We start from the raw sequence: 15,815 nt of genomic DNA on the forward strand, positions 1-15,815 counted from the left end.
CATGGCCATTATAATGACAAATACAATGATCCTTATAAAGCTGAACTTGGTGCATCTCGTGTAGCTTTACCCATTGGTAAATAAGGAATGATATAAAACAATATAATAAACTTTCAACTCTTGTATCATCTCCTGAAGCTGAACTCTGGCAACATAAAGAAGAAACAACAGAAAAGAAACTACTGAACTAAAAATTAACTTCATCTGAGAATGTTGGACAATTTCTGTACCTAAGCCTTCAGCTTCACAGTCCATATATGGAGGGTGAAGTGGAAAGACAATTTATATACTCTCCCTCAAAACTGACCAACTGACTTCAATGACAGAAAATTAATATATAAAAAACCTAATAAAAAACATAGACAATTACAGATACCCAAGTTAAAGTATCAGTTGTAAATGCCACATTCCAACACATCAGAAATCTAACACAGTGCTACATTTACCAACCTCGCATATAGTTTAAGTCAATGTATTTAAAAACAAGAAATAGTATTACCTCATATACAGCCTACATTTTTCAGTCTTACAAAATATTCTGCCACCTATCTAAATAGTGTTTAGAGCTCCCTGTTCAATAATCCCATTTATTACTAAACACAGTAATTTCTAATGCATATTTTGGCTGAAGAAGGTTTTATTAGCACAGTTTCTGATTTAGTGAGGTAATTAAGTGCATGACTACCTTTCAGTGCCTTGGCCCTATTTCCCTATCATTAGTCATTTTTGGATTAACTTATTGCACTAGGGACTTGCAGAGAGAGATCTTGAACTTAGAAGACTACTAGAGGCACTCTAATACATATTCAGAATGGAGCTACCAGAACACATCAAATTGCTGTGACAGACAGTATTCCACAATACCTATGACCCCATGGAAAAATGTGCTAGCACATAAGAACTGTCCAAACCTGTGAAATCAGAGGGTGAGACATCTGCATGAGCACCTTGGGCATCTCTTAACTGAAGAAATCACTGAAGTGCCATATTATTAAATGGTAATGAATCACTTTTGTCACAAAATGTCTTTGGAAAGATCATGGTCAACTGATAATAAAATAAAGTTGATTTCTTAAATAGAAAGTCTTCCTCAGCTATGTACATTTTGTTCAACTGCAATCTAAAAATCAAAACCTGGACTAATTCTAAAATGTGACACATGGATGAAATGCGGTTGAAAAGATGCTGTAACAAGTACACGAGCCTGTTGATTGGTGAGCATCTACCCCATGCAAAGAACAACTCCACTTGGCATACTGCACATTGATTCCAACACTCACTTGAAAACCAAGGTAAGGAAGATGAGCAAGGTCACCAAGGTATAAATTACCTGCACACAGAGCACTGCCGCTGTGGCTGGAGAGCAGTGAACATCACAATCACAGAGTAGTTACGAGGTGGAGCCTTCACAAACCTTCGGAATTTATCTCCGTTCATGCGGATGACTGAGCGCCTTGAGCTCCACTCCATCAGCTGTTCCACTTTCTCAGCCAAAAGATTCTGTAATTGAGGACAAGCATGAAGAATGTTTAAGCTTAAAATTTAAGTGCTTTGTACCTATATTCTGCCTTTGCACTCTCCAAATTCCTCTGGACTGAAGATGGAAGTTATATATAGTTGTATGTAGCAGAGTTTAGCTAATAGCATAATTTAGTCTTTCATGTAGTCAATGAGACTTTAAGTACTTAAAAGAATAACTCAATGTGGTCTTAAACAGAAAGAATACATAAAATAAAATCAAACAGGTCGCTACCAAAGACAAAGGAGTAGAGTAAGGATCACTGCCTATCTAGAAGTTACCAGTACAGCAATTATGTAACTTTCATTTAAAAAACTGAAGTTTTAGAAAACACAGCCTTATGTTGTATTTATTCTATTTAGTAAAAAATCACAGCAGGATATTGTCAGTCACTTGAGTACAAAGATGAAAGATCAATGTACCTACAAAGAGAGAGAAATAGTTACTATGTTTAGAATTTCCTACAAATGTATCATAGAGAATTTAAATTCATGCAAGTTTTGTATTTTGTTAGAAACAAGACTGCACTGTCATATAAACTCATCTAGGTACATTCCATTATGAGATCAATGTTTTAAGCTGATCTCAGGACTGAGAAGCACAAAATATTTTGATTGAACTACCACAGTATAAGAAAAATCTGCTTGTGTATTGTCTTTTGCTTGAAAGCATTCCACCCCATGAGTGATGTAAAAGCAAGCTATGAGACATGCTACAAGACAGCCCTCTTTATCTAACTATTCCTATGAAAATCTATTTAGGGTTTTGTTTTTTGTTTTTTTTTTTATCAAGTAAATCTGATGCCACTCATGCTCAGCAGAAAGTGTTTAGTTTCCTAAGTTACCTAGGTTCAGCAAGCTTGTACTGACCATGCTGTAGTGGATTGCTGCATACAGCGTACCAGAATTAATGCATCTATCTTGGCAAAGTCTTCAGCTCCATGCTGACTGGCCCTGTGGAAGCTGCTTTATCAAATAAAAACTAAAAATAAGAGTGGAGGACACTGGAATATTACAACTCAGAAGCTAAGTGCTGAGAGAAAGTGAGAAGGACAGAGAAGGGGGCAGAGAGATAGGAACAGAAAGTGAGGAAGGCAGACCAAACAAAGAGGAAACTAACTTCAGAAAACTTGAAGATGCAAGAACTCTGTTAAAATACACATAAATTAGTGAAAGAGTTTACAAACTGGTCAGGCTCTGCCGAGGAGGGGTAGAACAAACTAGCTTAAAAAACCTATAGAAGTAGGGACACGCTCAGAAAAGAGAGGCTGATGACATGTTAAAGCCAAACAGAATGTTTGTGTAAGAACAACTTGTGTAAGAGCAACTGACCAAGGAGACAAGGTGGGTATTCTGAGAGTTTTTTTAAAAATTGAATAGAGTAGAAAAATTAGGTCATCTAGTAACATTTTGACAAATCAGTAATGCTATGAATGAGAGTAGGGATAGATATATGGGGGGAAGGAAGGAATGAACTGAAAGGATAAAGAAAAATTATATTTTGCCTGTCAGAAATTCCATCTTCAAAATTATCAGAGCCCCTTAGGGGCTGTGCCCCCCTAGGACAGTTCATCACAAGGCTTGAGTCCAAAAGAGGCTTTGATGAGTATGGATCATGAACAGTTCTGAAATACCTGAATTTACTCGACCCTACAAAAAAATCCTTTAGGTTTTTGTTCTTGTTCCTGTTTTGTACCAGAATTTAGCTAGTATTTGCAATCATGAATGTGAAGGAGAGATTACAACTTTGTTTATCATGAGAATATCAATGATTCAATTAAAACTATAATTTTTCTTCTTCTTCTAAAAGACATATATTTTTGGTGGTTTTGCCTCAAGAAGATATTATGTAAGTTCTTTTCTTTAAAAAGAATCATAAAGCAAATTACACAAAAATTAAGCTTACACATTTGTAAGATTTCCTTCAATTAACAGTGTCAGGATTAAATCTTTGTTCATTTCAAAAGATTCACTTGTTTTGCATCAGACACTACAGCCAGTAATGCACAATAACATATGAGGAGCTAAAAAGGATGGGAACTAGTATATCCAAAAGCTTTAATTATTCAAGCAAAAAGATAAACCAAAGAGAACTAATAAAAAGACATAACTTTTATATTAACAGAGGAATGATGCATAATATTCTACTTGGTACAGAAAAACAAATACTTTTCAGATTAGGCTTTATTCAAAGAAAAGAAACCCATGAAATAGCATTAAGGGTATGAAAGCAAAAGCATGATCTTGACAGAAAGAAAAAAAAAACTAGGAGAGGGAAAAAATCCAGCTCTATTAGTGCTACATAATTTGCTTCTATAAAATACAGTTATATAGAAGAATTTTACTGAGAGAAGTCCCAATTGTAGTTTTACTTGGAAGCTAGTTACCAATAAAAATTAGTCTTGATTCCTTTAGATTCAGGCATGTGTATTGTCACCTTTACATAGCTCTTGTGCACTATTCACTAAAGTGTTCTCAACCACTTTTATCACTTCTTGTTGTTCAGTTTTTCCTATATGCACCAGTAAAAAGCTAATAACTGCACTAATTTTATATGTGTACTACACTAGGTAAAATCAAGCTAATATTTCAGGACTATAGTCATTAAGTACAATGTATATACTTGCTTCACTGCATTCTGAAGAAATCTATTTTTTTCAAATAGAAAGTTATGAAATAGACTGCAGATAGTGTCCTGCCTCATAAAACATTCTGCTATAGGCTACACTTCTCTTAGGTAACTGACTGCACTTCAATATCCTAACAATATTTTGGACACTTTATTTTAGAAGCTGTCTTTTGCAGAGTAATTAACAGAAGAGACCTTGGGACTGACATCTCTAGAATTCACAGTGCAGTCTTTTTGACTTGTAAGTCTTTAGAAAAATTTGAAGGTCAGATACTGGTTTTGTCGATTACAAAATATTTTCACAATATATGCTCCTGAGTAAGTTAGCACCTTTTCCTCATTTCATTTAATAATGAAATCGAAGAAATAAATCTGAGAAATAAAAGTTTGCATTTTAGCCATGTATTTGACTTTAAAGCTGAGTCTTAAGGAAATATGGCACATTTTGAAGTTCCGTCTAATTCAGCTTTGGATCAAAAAGACACCTACCTAACAGATACCACACTCAGAAGATTGGTCAGTGTGTTAACTAACAGGCAGTGGGCAGGGTAAAGTGTATTTTATGTATACTGAAGCCAGCAGTCTTAAGGATTTCATAATTCAGAATCTGGTTTGGATATTTTTGTAAGAAAATTATTTTTTTCAAGATAGAAGTGCAGAAAACAGAAAAACATACTGTCGAATAAAAGCATGACTACATCAGTCAAAAATTTTCTCCAGTGCAAAAGAAGAGTGTTGAAAAGTGAAGAAAAATTGACTAAAAACCATGTAGAATGAAAAGGCAAAAATTTTATATTACCCTTAGAAAAATAATCTACTAATATCCTAGAAAGCACTGTTAGAAAAGACAATGGTCTATGTCAAATTGGTTTTGCTCTGAAGATACTGAAACCAAACATATTTTCTTTCACCCTTTATTGTCCAACTATACAATCATACATACAATTGTCAACAAAGTGAATTCTCATTAGGATTCTAGACACTTACAGACTTTATTAACTTGCCTCTTTCCACCCCCTGGGAAAAGTCTTCTGCCAGAGAAAATCTGGAAGTAGGAGTGAGAGGCTAAATCTACCAAAACACGTTGTGATGATAGACACAACAACTGTTACTCAAATCCAGAAAACAAGGGACACTACCTCATTTTCACTCCAGATTTCTATTCTTCTGCTCCTTTCTATAGTCTCTGCAAGTAAAGACTCTGCATATATTTAAATCTATTAATTTACAGAATTCCTCTAAGCACTTACCAGATTTATGTGGATAACTGAAAGGGTTTTAGTTGAAACACTAAGGGATAAACACCAAAAAACAAACAAACAAAAAAACAAGAAACCCAAACCCTAAGTATGACAAAGGAAATTCTTCCTGTAAAAAGAAAAATCTGGGTGTGATGCTTGAATAGCTACAAAAGGATCAACAGATAACAGTCTGTAAAAGCACTGAGAACATGAAATCAATGAATGAAGAAGCAGCCATGTATCATTTACTTACTTTCATTAGCTGATGCCATAAGTAGAATATAAGAACATGTATGACTATGTGTGCAAACAAAATGAATGCTAGTTTCTGTAAACAAACAGAACTACAACATTACTTGCTGCTCCTACACTATTTTGTAGCAAGTGAAAATATATGGCACATCAACATTTTTACAAAACTAAATAACCCTTAATAATCTGAGAAAATCTAAAACCCAGGAATTTTCTTACACAACAAGTAAAGCTGTTATTTTTTTAGAAAATGGGATTACTTCATAAAGCAATCACGTACAAAAATTGTCCTTGCTCTTGAAATAGTGACAGTCATTGGTATCTTTTCCTCAATCCTGTTAAGCAGATGATCACTCCCCACTGGAAAAAAAAAAGCTGCTTGGGAAAACAATTCTAAAAAATTCCTCTTTTATCCCTAAGGCTAGTAAATGATTATTTCATTTGCAGTTTTCCCTATTATTGAGTCATGAAGGAAGCAAAAGGTAAATTTCATCTTGGTTTCCAGTGATGTGATGAATCAACCAAGCTACCTGTCAAAAATCTAAGTGTGACAAGTTATGAAACTAAAGATGCTAGCAGGCCAAGCTTCTGGCACTGAAGCAATTCCCTATTAGGGACTGCTTCCCAGTGATCCCCCATATCTTCTCTCTGCATCTTAACCCAATAGAGCTTGACATCGACAAGCCTTCCCTTTCATACTCTGTGACTAGCAGATTAGCTACTGAAAACACAGCTTTACTTATTCATTCTCCCAAGACACAGTTGCCTACAAGACTAAGCATAAACAACAAGAATCACCTTGTATACACACATGCTGCCTCACTTGACTTTTAATCTTTGTTGGCCAGATTTTCTAAATTTCTTTTCGTCAAATAACACTGCTGTGGGCAGGGGGTACCAAACAACAAAAAACAAAATACCACACATATTTTTTTAAGTGCTACTTGCTCTGTCTGTCCATTGGATGTCCCTGATATTTTCAAGATTTCTTCTTTAGACTTCCTTTCATTTACTTTGCCTTCCATTAAAACAATGTAACACAGGTAACCTAAGGCATAAGGGGTTATTGGAAAAAAGCAAAGAATTAAGTTCAATTATATTACTCAATGATTCAGTGTTCAAATTAACTCCTTCCCTTCAAAAAAACACCACCTTTAACACTTTACATCTTTCAGGTTCCAGAAGAAGTTTCAGGTTTTTCTGATGTAACAAGGCCCTGAATAATGCTCAATATGTGAACCTGGAAGACTAATTCCTCAGCTTTAGAAAGACTGGGTCAAAAGCAGTAACATGAGATTCCTATACTAGGAAAAGTATAAATTAGCTAGAGACTCAATCTACTAATAAGGCTGAATGTAGCATTGCTTATTACTGAGCCATTCCCCTTTCCTACTAAATTCCAATTCACTCCAGTACCTCAAATTTCACTTTTTGTAGTGAAAAAAATAAAGAAAGGAGTTTCTAATTAATGATTTGACATTACATTTGCTACTGGAGATGAGCTAAATACAGATTTTGTTAACTACTTCTGAAATGATGTTGCAAATAAAAAAAAAAAAAAAAAAAAGAGATGGCTTGACTTCCATGTTCCCTTTATGTGTATTTTACCAAAACTAGCTAAGGCAGATTGAAAAACCACCCTTGATGAAAATTCTGTTTTGTTCACTCAGGTGCATCAAATCCCCAAGAAATGCTAGCTCTGTACACAATTATTTCAGGACAACACTCATTGTGGAAAAAAACCAACCAAAAAGCAAACCACAAAACAAGGTTGCACTGATACTGCATGTAAACTATCTCATAAATCTATCTAATGCATGTAGCTTAAATTCCAATTTACTTTTACAGTCTCCATTCTAGTCTTTAATTACACTAAGAATAATAGTACAGAGAAACTAATAAATACATTTCACCAGTATGTTTTAAGAACAGTTAACTTCTCTAAAAATCTGTCTGATAAACATTCACAGATATGCAATTACTGACCCCATTGAATTGGTGGCAGAAAGATGATGGATTCAACATTCAAAGTGTTCTTACAGGCATTCATTCCTCTGCTGTCCTTGGTCACCTGATGTCTGCATAAAAATGTAATTTATGCTACCAATATATCAGTATCCTTAAACATATAAAAATATTTTTATCATTTGTAAAACTCAACACACAATAATGGCATATATTTAGATAATTTCATATATTATTTCCTATACACTAAAAAGGGAGAAGATAGAAGGCTGCTTTCCTGTGTAGGTCTTCTAAACATGATCTCAAATAGCTCATGGACTTGAAAGGTAATTTCTTTGAACTGTCTGCATCTTCACTCTTCTCTCTAATATTTTCTAAGCTAATCTAAAACCTGGGGAAAAAGACTGAAATATATTTCACTTTTGTCAAAATTTATTCTCTCATATTAATGAAAGTACCACCAGTAGCTTTATCAAAAATATTTAGTCTCTATTTTGAACTTGTCTTTAAACAGGAATAGAAACCATGGGTCATGTCAAATTTACAAACTCTGATTTCTTGATTAACAACCCTTAGCCTAATGGAGAACTCCCAGATTAAGTATCTGAATATTCCAGTGAGCAACACATTATTCTACAGCCATACACTCATAAACTAATTCTTCTATTGAGAATGACTATCAATACAGAAAATATTTTCTTCTATAATTTCTCTTCTGCAAGAAAAGAGAAGCATGAATTAATGCAAATATTACTAACCACTAAGATATACAGAAATCTGTTTGGATACTTTTTTTCCTTCTCAGATTATTTATTTATTTACAAGAAGCCATTGCCCGAACATAATTGAGAAGCCATGTAAGCTGGCACAGTATGACTGACTTAATATTATGCTCCATTGACTCAAAGTCATTTAGCTGTGACTGAGGATTTGCTTTTTGGAATGAGACGCTGATTTTCATCTTTATGTAAAATGCCTACATTGTGGCATAATACCTAAAAAATGTCCTTTTAAGGATGAATAGATAAATGAACAGAGAATCAAAACTACTGTGGTTTTTTGTTTCTTTTTTTAATTATTATTTTAGCCCATATGTTCTACTAGATTCAGAAAAATCTGGTTAATTTCCTATTACATGAAGCTCTCTTTTTCTGAACATTATAAAAGTATTAACATTAATATTTTTACACTGTGTAAGATGCAACACTGAAAATAACCTGCGTAATAGTTTACATGGATGTATTTTGTCCAGCTGATTTTACAAAGGTCATCAATTTCCACTGAGTACAATCAAAAATTGACAACTGATTTCAAAATACAAGAAATTTACCATTTTCTACTTAATATTTTCAAATTTTTCACAATTTGTCACAAACTTTAAAGTAACTTACATTCATTTAAAGATAAAGTTCATCTGATTTAAATAAAGCCTATAAGATCAACAATATGAATTACAGAGTAAGACTCTAGTACTGTAAACAAGAGCATAGCTTATTTCAGGAAAGATAATACCTGCTATATTGCATTAAATAAACAAAAGTTGAACTATTTAAGTTTTATAGAAATAAGCCTAGGTAAGATGACTTATACGACTATAGGCTTTTCACTTACAATTTTATTTTACTTTTTTTTTTCTTTATAAGCATGGAAGTAATTCATTACATAATGAGAAATATCAAAAGGTTGAATTATGAATTAGAGAAAAGATTCTACAACAAAAGCACCAGCTAAACCTCAAAGTACATTTTGCTTAGGTCACCTTTATACTGGAAGGATATTAGTCTCAGGAGAGCATAATATAGGACATCCAGGATGATTCCAAGAGTGCTTGTTATACACAAAAGCTAAAAAAGCTCCAGTTACTCTCAGTGGAAAACAATTCAGGGTGACCTAGCAAAAATATTGCAGAAGTTCTTAAAGATGGGAAGAAATTTTTAGCTAAATATTAAAATTATGCACAAAAAGTTAAAACTAATTCTGCACATATATTTCAATTCATTAAGATCAAACTCCTAATTCTAAATTACTGTTTTTTTTCAATATTCAGAACCTTCAGATTCCTGGGAATTGGATTCAGCCATACCTTTAAGAGTGCTAAATTTATTATTTTTATGCAGATACTTGAAGTTAACTCTATGCACAATTATTATTTCACAAATCAAAACTCTTTCTAAGTCCAGGAACACATCTCAAAGCTGCAGATTGTCAAGATGTTTAATATCAACTTATTGGCCTGCCATTTTCAAATATTTCTGATTGTTAGGTAAAATTAAACTTAACTAAGTCAGCATTTTAAACTAGTTGCTATTTAGATTGCCATTCTGAGTTTCTGGACCCCAAGGAGTTTTTTTTTTTTTTAAGTTCAGCTTTCTGCAAGAGTCAGAGCATTCAATTAGCAGAGTAGAGTTATGAGTTCACTACTGAAAGCCATTCAGGAACTAAAATATACTTTGTGTACCTCTCCCCTCCTACAAAGAATAGACTGCTCAACACATTAACAACATTGTATTTATGTTTAAAAATAAGTAACTCTTTCCTTCACTTCAGGGTTTGCTGAAATCAGCAGGCAGCCTTATTTAACCCAGATCATTTGAAGAAATTGTATTTCTCTACTAAAAGCAAAGGTCTGACACTACAGATATTTCTCCTCTGTTTTCTTCATTCTAAAACTAGAGTCCAGTATCTCCGAAAATGTGAAAATGAGTTCTTTTTTTTACTCTCAAGTACTGTATATGAAGTTGAATGTTCTACAGTGCTATATAACCAGCTGCTCCCTCTCAACTTTATCACAAAATCTCTTTGCCAGCTGAATCTCTTACACTATTCAAAAAGGAAGTGTTACAGAGTAAGCCATAAGAACCTGATAAGGCAGGATCAGGTTACTCATATACTAGTTCTGTATACACCAGAGCATGTAGCTCTAGTACCCCATGTATTCCAAATTACATGCTGCCCTGGGAAAAATTCAAATAACTTATGTAGTATATTCCTTAGGAAAAACAAACAAACAAACCCAAAACCAAATGAAAAACCAGAAAAAAAAGTCCAAATAAAACCCCAAAACAAGTAACAACAAAATCCAAACAAAACAAGCACCCACCCCTAACCTTGGCACAACTCTTGACGATGCTCAGTCATCTTCACAGTACAGAAGTGTTCACTGATGCTCCGATGGAACCTTTAGTGTTTCATTTTGTGCCCACTGCCTCCAGGCCTGTCACTGGGCACCAACAATTCTGCCTGTCATCTTAACCCTTCAGGTATTTATTTGCATCGATATAACTCCTCCTGAACCTTTGCTTTTCTAGGATGAACATTCCCAACTCTCTCAGCCCTTCCTCAGATCATTTTTAACTCCAGAACATTAGGTGGGAAGCATGAAAAGACATCACTTTACTGAAGAGTGGTTCCATCCAAATTTTTGGTTTTTTCATTAATGTAAAGCAAGTTCTTCTTTACAGAGCAGGTAGCATCTAGAGAAAAGGTGACTTGGACAGACACCAACAAAACCGTTCCTTTGTTCAATGCGTATTTATTCCCTGTTTCACAATAAAGTAACTCACAAACTGAATTGCTGTTGAAATACTGCCAATCATATTTCCCTTTCTATCTCTTACTGCCTATTTCCCTGCATATTTGTGGAATGACAAGATTTTATGTTGAAAGCTGATAAAGTAATGATGATAGTAACTTCACAAAGAGGTAGTTCACCTCAGAAATTTGAGGTTGCTTTGATTTTGGTGGAATGCTACCAATAAATCACAGCTTGAAAGGTGTCAAAAAGCCAGAAGAGCAACAAAAGTTCAGGGTATTACTGGATTTTCTCCCCAAAAAATTAAAAAATTAAATAGAATCTGGATCACTTTTGCTCTCTGTAAACAGGCATGCTAGAGAGACATTTTACAAAGTCATTGATAACTCAGCTCTCCTCTCTGTGGAACCACATAGAGACTAATCCCTCAAAGCCCTTAAGCACTGTGCTACACTGAAGAATTACCCAGACAACCAAATCATGGCTAATGCTAAAAAAAAAAAAAAAAAAAAAGAATAAAAATCTCTCTTCCTCTTCTTCACTTTTCTATGTTATTCCAAACACCAGGTTAAAATACAGATGCTGTATTTCCAGTCTCTGCAAGTACAGAATAGATGACTGAACTGCTACAACGAAAAGAAGTTTTATTAAAAAAATCTTATGAAAACTAGCTAGGGAAAGCATCAAGAATTTAAAGTGCATTAGATTATAAAGAAGACTGGGAAGGGGCAGCAGCAGCTACTGTTAAAGAAGTTTAGGACAAATCAATTCAACATTTGAAATGTAAAATGCAGAGTAAATGCAGAATAAATCAGAGAAGATTTGGTTCTGTGAGTGAAAACATACCAGAATGAAGGGGCAGAAATTAAATTGTTTCAAGGCACATAAGCACTGTTTGGTAATCAGAAATATAACTGCTTGAACAGGAAAACAATGAGACCTCAAACAAGCATACTGAAATAATTTTGACAGAATTTCCTTAAGAATAATGCTTGCTTTTTTAAAACAAATTGCTCCAATAAGGAATACAAGAGTACTTCAACTTTCTTTGTTACTATATAATACACATTTAAAAAGAGGATATTTAACATAAAAGAATTTAGAGAAAGCGAAGTGACCTTTAACAAAATCAACAAATCAGCAGAGTTCTCCATACAAGCAAAGAAAAACTGGTTAACTTCATGCAGAGAATACATAAAGCATCTAGTTGAAAAATATTCTGGGAATGAATACTCTGGCTTCTTCATCTTCCAAAACATTAAAAAAAACCCCACAATCAAACAAAACCAAAAACACCAATCAAAAAACCAAACCTAAACAAACACAAAAACCAGCAACAACAAAAATGCTGAAACCCCAAAATCAACACATAGGCAGACATCATGAATTTGTCTTTTTGGTATTACTGAGAGAATTGTCAAGTACCTATTTCTTATTGGCACCTTAATACAAAAGGTTATCTTGCTGATCAGTACACTGGGAAGCTAAAAAAACAGAATTAAATTTCTCACTTGCCTCTTCACAGCAAGTGAATTAAGAGAGTAATGTCAGAGGAAAAATATGGATAAGTAATTAACACTTTTTGTATTGTGACGAGGCAATTAAGTACTTTCTGAAATAAGATATCTAACTATGCACAAACTAGTCTGCGTAAAATTAAAGAATTTTAAAAATTATAATCAAAAATTGCAGACAAAATAATTAATCTTTAGAGTGGAAAAAGTTGTTACTGCCAAAGACACTGGAACATCTCGTGATGACCTACCACTGATACAAGTTTTACTTCCTCCTTAAAATTCCACGTGTTCTTTATATTTTATCCATTAACCCAAGTACCCATAGGATTAAACCTCCTATGGTAGAAAAGAAATAAATATTATGCAGAACATTATTGCTATTCTCACCAAAAAAAATTGTAACTCCAGACTTGGCTAATATGAGACCTATCAGGGTTAAAAACAATTACAGATTTAAAACAAAGCAAAACAAACAATAACAACAAAAACCCACCACCCAAACAAAAAAGCAAAAAACCCTCTTAGATTATTCTTTTGCTAAAGAGGAACGTAATTTCAAGACCTAAACCAGTCAAGAAATAATAAGCTTCAATTCTGTAAAAGACCAAGTAGAGATCTATGATTATTCTGCATCTAAAGTTTAGATAAACAAAAAGAATACTTGCACTTTTAAAGAGTAGGGTGCTTAAGGACAGAGAAAAAATAGAGAGAAAAAAATTATTTGGTGGTTTGTTTTTTGTGGCTGATTTTAAGGAGTATGTTGATATAGAATAATGAAAAATATAAAGGAGAATGGAAGCATGATTATAAAATTTAATATTCCACAGACTCATCCTAGAGCTTTGCTTTGAAAACAATTAGAATAATAAATCTGAGAAGTCCTTTCCCTATTTTTTTCCCAGCTGAAAAAGAGACGCTTTTCCTAATTTTCCCAATAATCTCTTTTCCTGATTACCTTAATGCACATAGATATATTCTCAAGTCCTCTTTACATCCCAAGTCCATCATCATAAGAATATAACAAAGGCAGTACCAGCTCTGGCCACAAGTCAGCCTAGTCCACTGCCAATAGTGGATTCCCACAGATCTCAGGTACTATCCAAACATATTAGATATACCAGTATATATCTTCCCAACCTTCATCATTTGCATCTCAAGGACATGCTGAGGTAGAAAATACCATCTTTGTGTTTAAAATAACTCCACAAAGAATTAACACTGAAAAATTACTTAAGTCAAAGGCTACATAATCTTTAAATGGTAAACAATTCATATGCGAATAAAATTTACATGCATTCTTGTCCTGTCTTGGTTTGAAGCTAGCTGAAAAAGATTTAACATAGCTAATTCAACATATTATCCTATATTTAAATACTCTAGTTTTGATATCTGCATTCTTTAAGGTCAGTATTAGACACTAGTTAAGCACATCACCTTCCAGCTCCCCCCACTCTCAACTCCCATTCAACCTAGATTTTGAATTCAAGTTTGGCAAATAAAAATGCATCTCAGAAATGCTTACTTATAACCTGGGGAATGAACAGAAATGGTTTCCCTACAAAAAGGGAATTTCCTTATTGAGTGTGTCCATACTCCACTTACTCCCATGGAACTCTAAGCCACTTCCCTAGTTCCTTTAGAAATACTGCAACAGTAGCCATAATAAAGAACTAACAAATTTTGCCAGTTAGAAGACAGGACACATTGCCACTACTATTTTTTACAGTAGCACAATGGTCTAAACTAAAGCAGATGCTACTGGAAGGAGAACTCAGGAACTGACCCAAAAGCACGGAATGGTTCTGATCTGTTTACTTCTCAATTTAACAAGACAAAATCATTTACAGAGATAACCTAAGAGGCATGTTAACTAGTGAAAGATCAAGTGAGAAAAAATCTTTGATAAGCTTACACCCCTCCTGATCCCTGAAGTAGAGTAAGAGGGAGGATCTTCTGATAGAGAAAGAATAATTGCTATAGAGAGGAAGATTAGATAGCCCTGAAACCAATTGTAAGTGATAAGTAAGTGCAAAGCACATCAATACATTTAGCAACAGAATCGGTGAATATTCATGGAACATGCAAGAACAAACAGTAAATCACCTCATTACAAGGAAAAATGCCAATCAGGAATATTGACATTGGTTGCACCACTTAAATATAATCAGTCTGGGAGATTCTCATCACAGAAACTTCTTGCAGTCTTAAAAACACGACAGAGAAAAAGCAAATAGTACTTATCAATTCATTCCAGTTTTCATCTGGGACAATTTACACTCCACGTTGTTCAAGGGAGTCAGGGTTTCACAGTTCAAGAACTGGACATTAAAAGAAAATACATTTTCTACAGAACTGTCCTATTCACTCTGTCAAAATTTCCTTTTCTGTGCATTACATATGTGCACGTGCCTAACTAAAATTCTCAATGTACACAATTAGTTTGCCCCCTCTATATTTAGAAGAAAACAGTTATGAAAAACTCTCACTCTGACAAGCCTAAAGATGAGTACAGTAATAGGAATTACATTCAGGTTCAAGAAATCCACTGCAGACATTTCAACTCCTCCCTGAATATTCAGTGAAATAATACATCAGTGACCACAGGGAGGAGAAAGCATCACCAGAAATTAGATGCAATTACTGCCCTAATCCCTACAGACACAAAGACTGAGAATACACTTTATCTCCATTTGACAGAAACCTATCCTTTTACAAGAACACAACATGATTTGCTAAAAAGTTTTAGGTCTGAATCACATTTAAAAATAAGTATGAGGCATTACTTTCCAATTTACTTTGCTGGTACACAAGTCCTTATCTCCCACTCCAAGAATGCAGCTAAACTGAATTGAATTTACTCTGCAAAACAATGTATATAGGACACAATAAATACAAATACAAAAAAAAAAAAAAATAATGCAGTTAAATATTCTGCATTATGTATACACATGGACTTACATATACAGGACTGAAACTGGATGATATTAACCAAGAACACAAATGGGTTGCTTTACACACACACTCCAACTGGACTGAAATAATCTGACTGCCTAAGTAACTTACTATTAGTTTGGCTCACTGGTTTCGGCCAAATATCCAAGAATTTATTTCTGAGGCACATGGTTAGAAGAGACCATATTTTTCTGAAGAAGTACTGCTTT

General features: G+C 34.0%; 1 protein-coding gene across 1 annotated transcript in view; it reads right to left on the reverse strand.

Annotated features, from left to right (window-relative positions):
* TUSC3 (tumor suppressor candidate 3) overlaps positions 1 to 15,815 on the reverse strand; it is a 109,257-nt gene that overhangs the window by 70,475 nt on the left and 22,967 nt on the right. Inside the window, exon 2 of the mRNA XM_036382611.1 lies at positions 1,331 to 1,500. Within this exon, the coding sequence (XP_036238504.1) occupies positions 1,331 to 1,500 (170 nt within the window). The remainder of the gene's footprint in view (positions 1 to 1,330; positions 1,501 to 15,815) is intronic.

This window comes from Molothrus ater, chromosome 4 (assembly GCF_012460135.2).
Source record: "Molothrus ater isolate BHLD 08-10-18 breed brown headed cowbird chromosome 4, BPBGC_Mater_1.1, whole genome shotgun sequence".
NCBI classification, from domain to species: Eukaryota; Metazoa; Chordata; class Aves; order Passeriformes; family Icteridae; genus Molothrus; species Molothrus ater.